Source organism: Taudactylus pleione, unplaced genomic scaffold, assembly GCF_031769625.1.
Source record: "Taudactylus pleione unplaced genomic scaffold, aTauple2 ptg000500l, whole genome shotgun sequence".
Classification (NCBI taxonomy): domain Eukaryota; kingdom Metazoa; phylum Chordata; class Amphibia; order Anura; family Myobatrachidae; genus Taudactylus; species Taudactylus pleione.
In genome coordinates this window covers 1,903,912-1,921,308 of record NW_028284902.1, presented here as the reverse complement: position 1 = coordinate 1,921,308, position 17,397 = coordinate 1,903,912, and the positions used below count along the sequence as shown (strand labels likewise).

At 45.7% G+C, this 17,397-nt stretch overlaps 1 protein-coding gene across 2 annotated transcripts in view; it reads left to right on the top strand.

The window, feature by feature from the left end:
• Positions 1-17,397, top strand: part of MREG (melanoregulin) — a 98,138-nt gene that overhangs the window by 14,999 nt on the left and 65,742 nt on the right. The window contains exon 2 of one of the 2 annotated variants that reach the window (XM_088449926.1): positions 12,676-12,750. The exons of the other annotated variant lie outside the window; for it this stretch is intronic. Within the exon in view, the coding sequence (XP_088306052.1) occupies positions 12,676-12,750 (75 nt within the window). The remainder of the gene's footprint in view (positions 1-12,675; positions 12,751-17,397) is intronic. 2 annotated transcript variants of the gene reach the window in all.

The following is a 17,397-nucleotide window of genomic DNA, read 5'->3' as shown; positions in this document are numbered from 1 at the left end:
ACTGCGTGCCGAAGACTGGAGCGCCAGAAAACACTCTTGAACCTGCCCCACCATCACCTGAAGCAAGAGGTTGTGACGCGGTGAAACTCAACCCTCTATATGCTTCAGAGGATGGAGGAGCAGCAAAAGGCCATTCAAGCCTATACATCCACCTATGGTATAGGCAAAGGAGGGGGTATGCACCTGACTCAAGCGCAGTGGAGAATGATTTCTGTGTTGTGCAAGGTTCTCCAGCCCTTTGAACTTGCCACACGTGAAGTCAGTTCAGACACTGCCAGCTTGAGTCAGGTCATTTCCCTCATCAGGCTTTTGCAGAAGCAGCTGGAGAAAGTGAAGAAGGAGCTAAGATGGAGCGATTCCGCTCGGCATGTGGGACTTGTGGATGAAGCCCTTCATTCGCTTTGCCAGGTTTCCAGGGTGGTCAATCTGTTGAAATCAGACCACTACATTTTGCCCACTGTGCTCGATCCTAGGTTTAAAGCCTATGTGGTGTCTCTCTTTCCAGCCGACACAAGCCTGCAGAGGTGCAAAGACCTGCTGGTGAAAACACTGTCAGCTGAAGCGGAACGTGACATGTCAACAGCTCCTTCTTCATTTTCTCCCGCAACTGGGGCTGCCAGGAAAAACCTTAGGTATCCTAAGCAACACGCTGGCGGTGATGCAGGGCAGGCAGGACCAAGTTTGGACATCTGGTCCGGACTGAAGGACCTGGCAACAATTTCTGACATGTCTACTGTCACTACATATGATACTGTCAGCATTGACAGAATGGTGGAGGATTACATCGGTGACAGCATCCAAGTAGGCATGTCAGACAGTCTGTACCTGTACTGGCAGGAAAAAGAGACAATTTGGAGGCCTCTGTACAAACTGGCTCTATTTTACCTGAGTTGCCCCCCTCCAGTGTGTACTCCGAAAGAGTGTTTAGTGCAGCCGGGAACCTTGTCAGCGAAAGGCGTAGGAGGTTGCTTCCACAAAATGTGGAGAAGATGATGTTCATAAAAATGAATTATCAACACTTCCAGGGAGACCAGCCTCCAGAACGTACAGAGGGACCTGTGGTGGTGGATTCCAGCGGGTACGAGTTAATACTCTGTGAGGATGTGGATGTACACAACATTGAAGAGGGTGAGGAATCGGTGGATGAGGAGGATGAGGATGACATCTTGCCTCCGTAGAGCCAGTTTGTGCAGGGACAGATTAATTGCCAGCTTGTTTTGTGGGGGTCCAAACGAACCAATCATTTCAGCCAAAGTCGTGTGGCAGACCCTTGCGCTGAAATGATTGGTTTGTTAAATGTGCATGTCCTGTTTATACAACATAAGGGTGGGTGGGAGGGCCAAAGGACAATACCATCTTGCACCTCTTTTTTTTCTTTGCATTATGTACTGTTTGGGGCCTAGTTTTTCAAACTGCCATCCTGTCTGCCACTGCAGTGTCACTCCTAGATGGGCCACGTGTTTGTGCCGCCCACTCGTATCTCTTAGCATAGTCATCCAGCTACCTCGGTGCAACCTTTTGGTCATAAAAACACTATTGTGAGGTGTTCAGAATAGACTGGAAATGAGTGGAAATTAAGGTTATTGAGGTTAATAATAGCATAGGAGCAGAAAAACCCACAAATTCTGTGATTTTAGCTGTTTTTATGCTTTTTTAAAAAAAAATACAGATCCAAAACACAAAACCCAGAACACGGAACACGGAAGGGTGGTTTTGGCAAAACCAATCCAGATCCAAAACACGAAGAAAGATCCAGATCCAAAACCAAAACACAAAAAATGGCCGGTGCACACCCCTAATGTATATATATATATATATATATATATATATATATATATATGCAGGACTATTTTTCTGAAAAAATAGGTTCAGGAACTGTGGGTGGAGTTATTGGGGGTGAAGCTTTAGAAAAACAATTATAAATATATTATATATATATATATTATATAGAAAAGAAGGCACTCAAACAGGACTTTAACATAAAACTTATCTTATGGAAAAGTCGAAAGAGGGAGAGTGCAATTCGCCAGCCAGGTGATTTAGCACTATCCTTCTTTGGCAAACAAGGAGATTATGCACGCGGGCGGTGTCTGGACTTCACTGTGAAAAATAGGCAAAGCAGGTCCAGACATTTACTGCCCATTAGACAGTGACGTAACTAGGGTATTTGGAGCCCCGGGCAAATTTAATAATGGAGCACTCGTGCGCCAAAGGCGCGCGCAACGAAAAATGTGCGTGGTCACTTAAAAATGGGGCATGTCAACATGACACACACCCCTTTATCATCACTCTGAACATTCCTTTTCATATGCACCTTAACCCCAGTAGTGCCCCTTATACAGTACCCCCAGTATGCAATGTCCCCAGTTGTGGTCCATCTTATGCAGGCCCATAGTAGTGCCCCTTATACAGTACACCCAGTAGTGGTACCCCTTATGCAGCCCCTCATTAGTTCCCCTTCAGTGCCCCCTGTAGTGGTCCTCAATATTTAGTGCCCCCAGTAGTGGCCCCCCCAGTGCAGTGCCCCTTGTAGTAATCCCCTTATATAGTGCCCTCAGCTGTAGTCCCCTCCATGCAGTGCCCCCAGTAGTGGTGCCCCTTATGCAGGCCCCCAGTAGTGATCCCCCCTATCCAGTGCCCTTATACAGTATCCCCTGTAGTGGTCCTCCCTATTTAGTGCCCCCAGTATTGTTCCCCTAGTAGTAAGCCCCTGATATAGTGCCCCCAATGAGGTTCCCCCTCCCGATGCAGTGCCCCCAGGAGTAGCCCCCCCAGTTGTAGTCTCCAGTAGTGCCCCACTCCCTGTAGAGGTCCCCCCCAGCAATGGTGCCTCCAGTAGTAGCCCCCCCCCCTGTAGTGCAGACACACAAGTTTAAAAAAAAATACACTTACCTGAATCCACGCTCCGGCTATGGCCTCCGCATTATGGGAGAGACGTTATGATGTCTCTCCCATACCCACTGCAGGAGCCAGAAGGTGGAGCTCATGAGTGAGCTCCAGCCCGGCTCTTGCAATGGGCACTGCAGTAGTCAATGAGAGTCTGTCTGACTCTCTTTGGCTGCTGGTTAAACACTCATCGCCACCGTGCGGCGATGATGTGTGTGCAGCAACAGCCAATGAGAGTCTGTCTTACTCTCATTGGCTGATGGTTAATACACACATCGCTGCCACACTGGCGGCGATGTGTGCGTTAAACTGCACAGCCTGAGCCCACCTTCCACACTCCTCCTGGTGCTACTGGGTAAGCGCTCAGGGGGAGGGAAGGGGCTCGGCTGTGCAGCACAGGACCGGCACTGGGTGCAGGGAAGCCTAACGCCTGTCCTGTGTAAATGTGTAGCGCTGACCGCACACACTGCGGTCGCCGCTACACTGCCTAACAAAGACAGGCCGGACCATGGCCGACGGCGCCCTCCCCCCTGCGCCACCTGTCCTACGGTGCCCAGGGCAAGTGCCCCGCTCGCCCTGCCCTAGTTACGCTACTGCCATTAGACACCCAGTAATACATCTAACCCGATGACTGGCAGGCTACTGCCAGAGGCCAGGCAGCTAGTGAGGAAGCTAGGTAATGTAATTTTTTCTTCCTCATTGTACAAATAACACCCTAAGGAAACCTATATGTTCCCTTCAGTGTCAGACTGGAGTAGGAACTTTATTAGTATCAGGATAGCACTTACTTTTAGTGCAGTCATCCAAGCCAACAGCATTGCTTTCCGGTCTCCAAGCTGTGTCCTGCCATGCACCCATCAATGCACTATATAGAACCCGCCCCCACACTGTAATGGACTGACCTCTGAAAGCTAATGTGACTATAACTGACGTGTCACCAGTTATTACATAACAATTTATTATAAAGAATTCTATTCATGTAAATAGCTGTCAAACATTATTTACATATCACAAAAGGTTATTTTATTATGCAACTAACTGGTCACCTTGAACATAACAAAAAGAACCCAATTAAATTGTTTTTCTGGAATGTCACGCATGAAGATACATTGTGCTGCCTTTTGCAGGTCTGGCTAAAAATATTCATAGTGGAAAAAGTATTAGGCCATACTTGCCGACTCACTGGCTGCCCCTCTCCGTCAGGGTGCAGCCAGCTTGGCTGTGTGTGGGGGCATGTTGCAGCAAAGTGGACGGGCCAGTGGGCGAGATGATATATTTGCATCATTGTGGCCCCACTAACACAATGCAGCACTTACCGGCAATGTGAGGCGAGGGACAAGGTCAAAATGACTCATCAGTAAGTGGGCGGCTGCTGAAGGGCAGCAGCTAGCTCCAGGAGACTTGCCCACTCTTCCGGGCAGCCAGGAGCTCCACCCGATTTTCGGGAGCCTCCCTGCCATTCCGGGTGGGTAGGAAAGTATGTATAAAGCCCATATGTAATAAGCTGTCATTTACTGGATTTTGGTGAAATACCCAATATACTGTATTTTACCACTTACCTGGCGAAGTCGATTGGGATGTGACGATAGGTGGTCTTAACTTTCTGCCATCGCATCCAATGCGACCGTAAGTTCTGCTGCTCTCCGGCACTCTGTACGAGGATATACTGTACTTTCCTCTTCCTGAAGGGGCTGGTCAGTGACCGCCGACATCACATGCTTTTTGTGTACCCAGAATACCTTGTCATTAGTGTGGGAGAGGGGAAGGGGGGACATAATCTGCTTTCCATGGCCATTTGGATGGGGATGGAGGTATAAGGTCATTGGCTTTTATAATTTACACTACAGGTGGTGCTAGCCACCCCCTACAGTAAGTTGGATTTTTTTTTTTTAATTTCTTTATTGAAACACAGTAGTTGCATACAACAATACACAAGAGAATTACACAGATAGGATTGGAATCGGTAACAATGGTATATTTCTAAGATATGCATAGAGAAATCAATATCTAATAACCAAAGTAGTATTCAATCAGTACATAACTTCATCAATACATTTCTGTAATACAGTTCGTAAATCCATATAAATATAGATGCTGTGGGCTGCAACCATACCTGCAAAATGCATTTCTTTGCTACTGCCGAGATAATAATTAATAACTTTTTAACCCCTCTTGGTATTTTAGTTTCCTTAGGTGTAATACCGAACATTGCCCATTCAGGAGTTAATGGAAGGCAATTTACTAAATATCTATTGACATAGTTTCCCACCAAAACCCAAAATCCTCGTATAATCGGGCAGCTCCAGAGACAGTGCATCAATTCCGCATCTTGTGCTCCACAGCGAAGACACCCAGAATCCTCCAGTAATCCCATTACATATCTGCGATGGGGAGTAAGATAGGTCCTGTGTAATATGTTCAAGAAGAGTTCAGTGTAAGAAGTTGCTGGCACCAGCTTAATTGATTGTTCAAATGAACGTAGTATATGATCAATGGATAGAGACGGAAAGTATTCTTTCCATTGTGCCAACCCTGTGTGTTGAGTATTATAACCCAAAGGTTTATGTAAGAATGAGTAGTGTTGTGATATGGCTTTATTTTGAGAGTTCTCCGTAGTGAGTAGAGTATCAAGGTCAGTATCATAGTCATTTGGGGCTAGCTTTCTAGAAAGTTGGGCTATGTAGTGTTGTGCTTGAAAGTATGATAAGGGTGGGAACTAATAATTGGGTATTTGTCTCTAATTTGGGTTAATGTTAAGGGCTTTCTTAAATTAATATTTGTGAAATGCCGTATAGAAGTAATTCCTCCTCTATGCCATAAGGTAAAGGGATGTCCAGCATTACTGTGTTGGAAATTTGGGTTATGTACCAATGGAAGTTGTAGGGAAAAGTATGGATTTAATGTGTATCTGTGACGTAAAATATGCCATAACTTTCTGGTAGTCATCAAAAGCGGATTAATCTGAATGGACTCCGGTATTTCCTTGTCATGTAAATATATTAAAGAAATAATATTTATGTTGCCCAAAAAAGCTGCTTCCAGTGAAGTGTTGGCATATTGGTTTTTGTTATGGATCCAGTCCCTTATATAACGGAGATGTGCAGCATGACTATACAAAGTAACGTTTGGCAAATTTATGCCTCCATTTGATTTATGTTGTTGGAGTCGCACCATACCAATTCTGGCTCTACCACCCTTCCATATGAATGTTCTCATTAGATTTTCTATCTCTAACGTGTCCCTCTTGGTCAATAGGATAGGGAGAGATTGGAGTGGGTAGAGAAGTCTAGGAAATAGGATCATCTTTATTAAGTTGGCACGACCCAAATAAGAGATGTTGAGATGTTTCCATCTCTCGACATCCTGTTTGATAGAATATAAGATATGTTTCATATTAATTGCATATAAGTTTTGAAGGTATTTTGGTAATTGGATTCCCAAATAAGAAATAGATTTAGTTGTCCATTCAGTTGGAGTTTCTCTAAACCAGGATGGTCGTGCACAACCCTTTTTAAATAAAGTGCCTTTGACTTTTCAAAATTTACTTCAAAACCAGATATTGATCCAATATCCAAAATTTGCCGTATTAATGAGCTAAGTATTCTCCGGGGTTCAGAAATAAATAAAAGAACGTCATCTGCAAATGCAGACATTTTAACAGTTTCTGTTCCAATAGTAATTCCTGTAAATTGTGACCAATTTTGCAGTATTCTTAACATAGGATCTAGAGCCAAGTTAAAGAGCATAGGGGATAATGGGCAGCCCTGCCTAGTGCCCCTGGTCATCGTTATTCCTTCCCCTATAATTCCATTGATAAGCAATGATGTAGTTGGTTGTGTATAAAAAAATTTAATTAGAGATTGGAATACCGGGCCAAAGCCTCGTCTATCAAGGATTGCATAGAGATAGGGCCAAGATAACAAATCAAAGGCTTTAGTGGCATCAAGGCTCAGGAGCATGGACGGTGTCCCGGGTTGTAAGTTAGCTGCCAATACCGCTGCTTTTGCAGTACGTATACCTTTCACTGAATGTCTGCCTTTGGTAAAGCCAAGTTGATGTGGTGTAAGTAAAGTTGTGAAAAATGTTTGAAGACGATCTGCCATTATTTTAGCTAATATTTTAAAATCAATATTCAATAAAGTAATTGGGCGGTATGATGACAATAATGTTAAGTCCTTATTGGGTTTCGGGATTAGAGAAGTGTAAGCTTGATTAAAGTTTGGATAATAAGGGGTATCAACTCTAATTGTTTTAAAGAGAGCACATAACATTGGGACCATTTCATGTTGTAATATTTTGTAATATTCTATCGAATAACCATCAGGTCCTGGCGATTTATTGAGGTGCATGTAGGATATTGTAGCAGAGATTTCAGTTTCGGTAATATCACTTTCTAGTTCCTCACATTGTAAAGGTGTTAGGCATGGCAATGCTGCTTCATCCAATATTTTTGTTAATAGAGCAGGATCATAAGAATTCGCAGTATATAGATTTTAGATTTTTTAAATATTCCTGAAATTTTTTAATTATGTCTGTATTTTTAGTAAATAATGTCTGTGAATGAATGTCTCTGATGGCACTTATGTGATGTCTTTTTTTAAAATTTTTGGTCATGTTCGCCAGTAATGTGCCGGTCTTGTTGCCCCACTTAAAGTATTTTTGTTTCGTATGATCTAGTTTTATTTGTGCCTGTGCTAATACGAAACTGTCAAGTAGTTGTTTCACTTCTAGGTAAGCCGATTGTGTTTCTGGTGTAGTTTGGGAGATATAAGCTGTCAGTGCTGTTTGTAGGTTTCCCTGTAATGTCATTTATTGTGCCTTGTTATCTTTATTTCTCTTCACAATGTAAGAGAGGATGTGTCCACGCATTACCGCCTTTGATGTTTCCCAGAATAAAATGGGAGTGTCCCAATGGTCTATTTTGGTATCCATAAAATCTGTCCATTTTGCCACCAAGAATTTACGGAATTGTTCGGAATTGTATAAATACGACGGGAAACGCCAGAGAAAGGGACGAAAGTTATTTGATTTTGCAGCCAAAATTATTGATACTGGTGCGTGATCAGATACTGCGATGTCCCCTATTGAGGTAGATATTATGTCTGGAAGAAGAGATGTGGATATTAAAATGTAGTCTATGCGTGAAAAGGATCCATGGACCGCCGAATGAAAAGTATATGATCTATCTGTACAATTATGTAGTCTCCAAACATCCACTACAGTATGGTCATACATGAGTTGTGGGATATGTGTTCAGTGAGTGGCAGAAGGATTTGTTGGAGTAGGTAATTTATCTATCATTGGGTTAGCTACAGTATTCATATCTCCTCCAATTATTAAATTGAAGTTGGTTCTACTATGCAAAAGTTGTGTTATGGATTGGAAGAAAGCTTGTTGATCATTATTAGGTGCATAGAGGTTTAACAAAGTGTATTTAGTGTCATAAATTTGAATGTCCATCAATATGTATCGTCCCTCTGGATCTGAGGTAGAGAATAGTATGGTATATGGTAGGTGTCTAGCAAGTAAAATAGCTACACCTCTGGATTTTGTGCGATATGAGGCCGATATACATTCACTAATCCATCTATCCTTCAAGATAGATTCGTCGCCCTGTTTCCAGTGGGTCTCCTGGAGGAAAGTTATGTCAGGCTTCAGTTTCTTTAATGACATAAATATTTTTTTACGCTTAAGTGGTGTGTTAAGACCCCCTATATTCCAAGAGGTGATCTTGATTTTTTGAGCAGATTGAGTGTCAGAGGATGTCAAGTTAGTTATGGGAGCAGTCATCCAACGTCTAAACCAAAGTGTAAGCTTAAAGAGTATGAAGTAAAAATAACTGAATCCCCCCCTGTCCCAGCCAGCAGGGAGGATTAATTGTGAATATATCACGGTATCAAAGCCCGGGCCTAGATCATACAACCCAACTGTGTATTTATAATAATACAAACATAAAATGTGTTTCAATACTTTTTCATATTTTTTCCTAACCAATATCTGACTGTACCTAGTCTGATTGTATTTCTCAGACATCGGTGAGCAAATATCAACAAAAAACAATTCAAACAAAAACAACAAACAATAGCATAGTATAAACAAACCCATGAAATGAGATGTTCCATTCCCATTACCATGAGCTGTAAATTCCCACCTTTTTACAATATACATAAAACATGTATTTATTGAGGAATCATCAAAGCAGCAGGCAATCCTTAAGTGTTATTAGTTAAATCTGATTGGGAATGACCAGGGGAGCTTCTGGAAGAGAGATTTGAAAAAAATGTGTACGCGCTCTCTCAGGGTTATCAAAAAATAAAGTTTGGCCATTGTCAGTGACTTTCAGTTTTGCTCGGTATAGTAATGCGAATCTCTTATTGTGTTCCACCAGGAACTTACAAACTGAGGAAAACCCCTTGCGCTTTTGCGCAACCACAACCAAAAAGTCTTGAAAAATAAGTATACGTTGGTCCTCAATTACTAAATCTCTCTGTTTTTTAAAAACTGATAACATTTTTTCCTTAACTCTATAGTCTAGAAACTTCGCAATCACAGGCCTCGGTCTACTTCCCGGACCATGTCTCTCCGGACCCAATTTGTGTGCTCTCTCTATTTGAGGGACCCCTATATCATCCTGGAGGTCAAGACTTGTAATTAAAGTTTTACCCAGGTATTCAATCAACGAAGATCCTTTGACCTGTTCTGGTATGCCTATGAATCTCAAATTGTTACGTCTATGCCGATTCTCTAGGTCATCGACCTTTTCTAACAACAAGTTATGGGAAGTTACATAAGAATCGTGTGATTTTTGTAAGGAATGCAATTGATCTTCCACATCGCTTGTCCTCTGCTCAACAGTGTCTAATCTATTAGAATGTTCCGATATTTTAGACAAAGCTGTATCTAAGGAGTTTTGAATTTTGTCTAGCCTTTTATCAAGTTTAGGGGCAATTTGATCAAGCTTTTCCTCCACTTTTGGGAGAAAATCAAGAAATTTCTCATCCATTAGAGGTTTAAGTGTATCAAATTTTTCATCTATTTTAGGCATGATAGCACTTAGCAAGGCCATCGCTAAGTCTGGATTTGGGATTACAGAGTCGGCTTTCCTCGTGTCAGGATTATCAGCAGGGGGGGTCTGTGTGGGGGAGGAAGGAGACATGCCTACTTTCACTGGAGTTTTATTTGGCTTGACCATTGTGCGAGATGAGGTTTTCTGCGGTAATGGAGGCACAGATTTTGAGAAATATTTCTCCATATACCAAACACAGTAATACAAGTCAATATATTCCACCCACACTCAAAATGTATGTCAATTGTAGTGTGGCCAGTAGGTGGCAGCAGATATATAACAGAGAAAATATTCCTCCCTAACACATTGAGTTAATTGTGAATAGTAATGACAAAATCTACAATAAACCCTGCGACAGCAGAATATAACAGTAAATGCAGATATTTAGTGAGTATACTCACGAAACCACTGTAGTTTAAAGGGGCTGAATATTTAGATCACCCATATAACAGAATATGGTATTAAATAAACAATCAAATGTCCAGAATTCCTTTGGGAGATAATGATTGTCAGCAACTTTCTTAATCCACAGGACTTCCGATAATGGTATCCAACAGGTTTACAGTCCCTGCACTCCTTAATGATAGCAGAGGGGACCAGGCAACAACACTCAGCAGACTCAAAGACAAATGGTCCACATCAACAGAAATCCGCGGAGAGGACACAAACATTTTAAGAGGGTTAAAGGGGGCCAAACAGCGGTATCCAGCAATCGTAGGGAAGGATGACCCACAATGGCGAAAATTAGTGGGATGGGGTTCAATCGGCGTCAGAAGGGCAGAGGGGATTAAACAAAAGCGCCCGGTAGCTGCAGAGATGAGCTGCGGAGTTCTATAGCAGGATAGGGCTCAGTCGTAGTCAAAAGGGGACAGCCTCGTACGGGCAGGGAAAGGCCCCAGGCGTACCCCGCAAATGTTACTCCAAGCTCAGGGTATAACAGGATAACCTACCGGTCCCGATAGTCTGTCCACCGGAGCACCCAGCTGCGTTGGCTCCACAATTACAGCAAGGGACCCTAGGATGCCCAGGCCAGGGGGGCAAGCCTGTCGATTGCGGTAGCAAGGCAGAGTAAAGAGCCGACAGGTTGCCAAGGCAAGGTCCAGGATGGTAGCTCCGCACTTCAATGCCGGAGGATTATTGTCCTCCCAGTCGTCCAGGGCATACGCTCCGGTGGACCCGCAGTTAGCCTCAAATAGCAGGGTACCAGCCAAGGCAAGGGTGTAAGGCAGAGAGTGGTAACGGTGGACGCCTCGGAGAGCCGTGAACAGCTCTACGTTGTCTAGTGCACCACCCACGTGGGGATTCTCAGGCCGCCAGCAAAGATGGGCGTCAGGTCGCGGTGTATCATACACAAGTCGCGCCGCGTCTAGACTCCTCCGCTGTGGTCAGTGGAGGAATGTCCCCACCGATGTCGCCTCTTCAGGAGATCACAGACATCACTTCCAGCAGGGAAGCCACCGGTCCACGGCTATGGGTAAGTGCCAACGGCTCTCAGGGTAGTGATGATAGGAAGGCTGTCCTCGTGGCTGTTGGGTCCTTTGCTGGTGTAGAATCGTAACCCAGCATTGTGGTCTCCCACCAGTAAATACCGTCAGGTGTGGGGATCGTCGGGACAGCTCCACAGTTGTTTATGAGCTGTATGCCAAATTAAGATGGCGCCGAGTGCTTTCGTGCCAGGAAGGCCAAACTTCGTGGCCGGACTCCGGGGTCAAATGTATGCTCCGAACTGGCCACCGAGTGTCACCAAGTTAGACTCCGTTTTCTCCCCTGTCCAGGGGGATACTTATGGTCAGTAGATTTTCACTTGGAGAGGCACAATGCACCTAAATAGAAAAGCCAGATAGGGAGCTGAGCTAAAACGCGGCCATCTCAGATGCCCCGCCCACCGGAAGTCTACTAAAATTATTATAAATATGTTTTTAAATACAGTACATGGTTTTGACCTAATTCTGTAATAAAAAAACTGACAATTTCTGAAGCATTTTTGAAAAATAAAGTTAAGTGCAATTAGTTTCAAAGACAAAATTTGACCAACAAATCGCAGCCTAGTACATATGGGCCCAAACTATACCACTTTAAATCAAACCTACAGTACAGTACCTTTAATGTCAATGATTTTCATAACATACTGACATGTTTAGCTTTATTTGTATCTTTCTAAAGATGACAAGTGGAGACATTGGCCATGGAAACCAATCAGCTGTTGGCTTTCATTTATCAAGTACATTTTATAAAATGATTGCTAGGAGCTGATTGGTTGCTTTGTCCTCTTTAAAGGGTTTGATACATCCCTCCTCTATCTCCACATGCCTGGGTCTGTCTTTAGGTCCTGCACATGTAAGCTGTGGGGGGGGGAATTCAAGTAGCAGCGATGTTCCTTTGGAACCTCACTCGCTCTCACTCATTTGCTAATACGACTCGCGTTATCTGGCAGGAAAACCTTGTTTGTCATGACACTCGCCCCATAGAAGTGTGAGCAAAACGAACGAGGTTTAACAGGTGTAATAAGCCATATTTTGTGCAACCACACAACACGCATAACTGAATATCTCCTACATAAACATATACGTTACTATACATTTTTTTTTTTAGTTTATTGTTGTAACAAACGTGTTTTTTTATCCCAGACAAAAATAAAGACATCTTCCATATGTTTGGCTAAATGTATTGTTAACGTTTGATCATTAAGTTTGTTTTTTTTATTAGCTTTTGCTTTATTTTAGGTTTCCATCTGCGTGAGGCACTTCAGCTTCCCAAGTACATCTTCAGCAAAACTCCGTGCAGCAATGCCCCCGGTGGTGAGTCTATGCGGCTACATGCAAAATGAATTTGTGCAACGATGACTGGAAAGGAATTATTCATTTTACATAGTCATTAAGATTGAACAGAATATCAACTTCTGAGTTTGAAAACATAATTCTAGACAGTTACACCTAAGGTATTATCTTTACTTTTCAATAACACAATGTTCACAAGTAAAACGATAAAGTGCATCATCAATTAGGGGTGAGCGGGTTCGGATTTCTGAAATCCGAACCCCCCCGAGCCCCCCCGATCCGAGTCCGATCCGAATCAGGCTCGACTTTTCCCGCCTGACTCGGATCTGAAATCGAGGCAAAACGTCATCATCCCGCCTTCCGAGTCTCGCGGGTTTTGGATCCTATATAAGGTACCCACGTCGGCGCCATTTTCTCACTCGGCTGTGGACAGTGAAGAGGGAGGGTGGGAGTTAGGGCTGTGTAGTGTAGTGTAGTGTAGTGCTGCTGTTGTCCACTACTTCAAAGTCCATAGGGGCTGGCTGTGTTGTGCTGTGCTGCTGTTGTTAATAGGGGCTGTGTCCACTACTTCAAAGTCCATAGGGGCTGGCTGGACTGTGTTGTGCAGTCAGTTCTCCATAGGGGCTGTGTCCACTCCAAAGTCCTGTGCAGTGTCCCAGTCCTAAAGAGGTGCTGTAGTGTTGTCCAGGGTGTGCTCTGTCCATCAGGGGTGCTCCCCCCAAGTGCTAAAAAAATAATATATTTTCTGTGTTTGTGAATTGTGTGTGCAGTAGCCGCACGTGCATCAACAAAGTAGTGCCAAGCGTGCGCCTGTGTCATAAGTAAAGGGCCGGCTGGCTTGACCGTTAAAGGGTGCTGTAACCCCCGAAAGTACACTCCAGTCCAAACCAAAAAAAAATTATTTTCTGTGTTTGTGAATTGTGTGCGCAGTAGCCGCACGTGCATCAACAAAGTAGTGCCAAGCGTGCGCCTGTGTCATAAGTAAAGGGCCGGCTGGCTTGACCGTTAAGGGTGCTGTAACCCCCGAAAGTACACTCCAGTCCAAACCAAAAAAAAAATTATTTTCTGTGTTTGTGAATTGTGTGCGCAGTAGCCGCACGTGCATCAACAAAGTAGTGCCAAGCGTGCGCCTGTGTCATAAGTAAAGGGCCGGCTGGCTTGACCGTTAAGGGTGCTGTAACCCCCGAAAGTACACTCCAGTCCAAACCAAAAAAAAAATTATTTTCTGTGTTTGTGAATTGTGTGCGCAGTAGCCGCACGTGCATCAACAAAGTAGTGCCAAGCGTGCGCCTGTGTCATAAGTAAAGGGCCGGCTGGCTTGACCGTTAAGGGTGCTGTAACCCCCGAAAGTACACTCCAGTCCAAACCAAAAAAAAAATTATTTTCTGTGTTTGTGAATTGTGTGCGCAGTAGCCGCACGTGCATCAACAAAGTAGTGCCAAGCGTGCGCCTGTGTCATAAGTAAAGGGCCGGCTGGCTTGACCGTTAAGGGTGCTGTAACCCCCGAAAGTACACTCCAGTCCAAACCCCCAAAAAAATTATTTTCTGTGTTTGTGAATTGTGTGCGCAGTAGCCGCACGTGCATCAACAAAGTAGTGCCAAGCGTGCGCCTGTGTCATAAGTAAAGGGCCGGCTGGCTTGACCGTTAAGGGTGCTGTAACCCCCGAAAGTACACTCCAGTCCAAACCCAAAAAAAAATTATTTCTACTTCAGGGTCCATAGGGTATCCACAGGATACCTTGGGGTATAGGTGATGACGTCAGTCTTCAGGCACCACAGAGTTAAAGTTTTCAGCCTCCCAGGATGCATCTGGGTCCCTCTCCTATACCCCGCCCCCGGGCCAAGGCATCTCAGTTTCGTCGGTGCCTGGCCGGAGTCGGAGGCACTGTGCAGAGGGGGGCTATGAAGAGCCCCTGAAGTTTCTTTTAAAGGCAGCGCTGGCTGCACATCTGGGAGTACAGCATGGACAGTCAGTACTGACGTCCATGCCGTCTCCCCTACACCCCGCCGGTACCAGAACGCCGGAACTGATCCGGGGATGCTGGTAGACTTCTGGGGTCACGGCTAGCGGTGTCCCCAGATGTTTTGGACCATGGCCGGATCCAAGGGGATGCAGGTAAGCAGCGGGGTCCCGCGGTGGGTCCCTGCTGGTCACATGGTCCTGAGTCCCCAGGCAGGGGGCTCCCTGGGGACTGGCTGCAGCGTGGAGCCAGGCGACCAACCTGCGCTTCCACTACCCCCTGGGACAGCGGGCCACTGCTGAGCGGCATGCGCTGCGGCGTCCCAGGGGTTAAATGCATGCCAGGGGAGCGCGCTTTCCCTGTCTCACAGCCGGCGCCTCCCCTGCTGTACACAGCCTCTCTGCTCTGCCTGATTGGCCACAGTGTGTCAGCTGTCCTCCCCAGGCCGGCCTCCTTCATCTTCTGCTCCTCGGTGGCCATCTTTAAAGCATGGTGAACACTGCTGGAAGCCTGTGAGCGGTGGCATTGCGGTCTGGGTCCCCCAGCATACCTCTCCTCTGTTTGTCACAGGTCAGTGTATGCAGCGCTGAGTCCTACCAGCCTGAGGGTCTGAGTAGTTGAGAATCAGCGCTAATAGTGCAGGGATTTGTTTCTTCTGCATTGTATGTGACTGAACTGCTAGCCTGCTGTCTGTACTTTCACTTTCTACTGTCAGCTTTATTACTGTCCCTGATCTTGCTCTGCTCAAAGCCCTTGCGGTGCGCGGTGTGCAGGGTGTTATTCACACTATACCAATACGTATAGGTGTGAGTGTCACATACTTACCATCATGTCTGAGACTGATTTTCCTCTCCAGCTCATGTGTACTAAATGTAAGGTACCAATAGCGGAGGGAGAGGGTAACGCGGAGGGGTTATGCCCCCAGTGCCTGGCACTGTCACGGCCGATTATGGTCACGGTCACGGTACAGGAACCTCCCTGGGCTTGTTTCGCTAAGGCGCTTACAACCCTTGTGGGCCAGCTAGCTCCGCCACCTGCGTTTACCCAGACGGGTTTGTCCCAGCAGTCAGTGGTGTCGTCACCCATGCGGGAGTTCCCGAGACAATTGATGGTACCCCACAGTCTCCCTGTCCCTTCCCAGGTTTCTCCGGAGCCTGCGTGGGTTAATACTCTTAACTACATCGGTTCAGCATTTGTCCGATGTTTTACAGGGGGAGTCTGTGTTGCGGCCTCATAACGGCCGGTGGCGTCTTTATCTGCTCCTTATGGGGATGACGATGAGACGTCAGATCATGGGGAGATTCTGGATCTATCTGACCAAGAACCTCTCCGTACCAAAGAGCCGGACGCTAAGTCCAAGGTGTATATCCCTGGTCTTATTCGAGCGGTCCGCTCGGCTTTAGTTATTGAGGATATTGATCCTTTGGTGGCCACATTCATATATGCCTTGTTAAGGATATTAAGGGTGAGGCTACGGTGTTCCCTCTTTCTGATCAATTAGTGGATCATTTAGAGGAGGCGTGGAAAACTCCAGGTAAACGGTTCAGCCCCAGAGACGCTTAGCCGTGGCTTATCCGTTTGCGGTCAATTATTTTTCTAAGCGGGAATCCCCTACGCAAGTGGATTCACATGTCACACGCCTAGTCAAAAGTGCCACATTGCCTATGCCTTCGATGTCATCCTTGAAGGATGTCACTGACCGCAAGGTGGAGATCTGCCTCAAAGCCGTTTATTCCCTTGCAGGGAAGCATCCAGACCGGCTCTGGCCGTGTGTTCAGTAGCCAGAGCTATGGAGCGCTGGGCGGATAATTTGGAGGCGTCTTTGGACTCTGACTGTTCGGCTGAACAGACCGAGTTGGTGGGCAATCTCCGAGACTCGGCCACTTACATTAATGAAGCGGCCTTAGATATTTGTATGCTCACCTCTAGGATCTCCTCTGCAGCCGTGGCTGCTCGTCGCACCTTATGGTTGCGTTCTTGGAAAGCGGACGCGGATTCCAAAAAGGGATTAGAAGGTCTGGACAGGTACTATTTGGTCCAGATCTGGACAAAATTGTAGTTACGTTGGCAGCAGCAAAATCTGCATGTCTTCTGTCTGCTAAGATTCTTTCTAGTGCTGGTGGGTCGTCCTTTTGGCCTCACAGGGCCCAAGGTAGGCCTAAAGTACAGTCCTGTCCACGGCAGGCTGGGGCCAAGAAATTGTCCAAGCCCAAGAATCAGGTCTGGAGTACCAGATGTCCGGCTCCTAGGTCAGATAACAAACCTGCGGCCTGACGGTCCAGGCCTCCTTTTGGGGGACCCCAAAGTGGGGGGCGTCTGCTTCAGTTCGCCCGGTGCTGGTCGCAGTGCATGTTCCAATTTCCCAGAGGGGCCTGGGTTTCTATTCCGTTCTATTTTTGGTGCAGAAACCCAATGGGTCTTACCATTCAATACTAAACCTAAAGGCCCTCAGCAAGTCCTTGAGGGTGCCTCTGTTTCGGATGGAGACCCTGCGGTCCATTATTCTGGGGACTACATGGTGTCATTGGACATCCAGGACGCTTACCTGCATGTCCCTATTTTTTTGCGCCATAAGCAGTTCCTCAGATTGGCAATCTGCAACGAACATTTCCAGTTCCGGGCACTGCCTTTTGGCCTGGTGACTGCTAAACGGGTATTCACCAAGGTCATGGCGGTCATGGCGGCTCTCCTGCGGACGCAGGGAGTC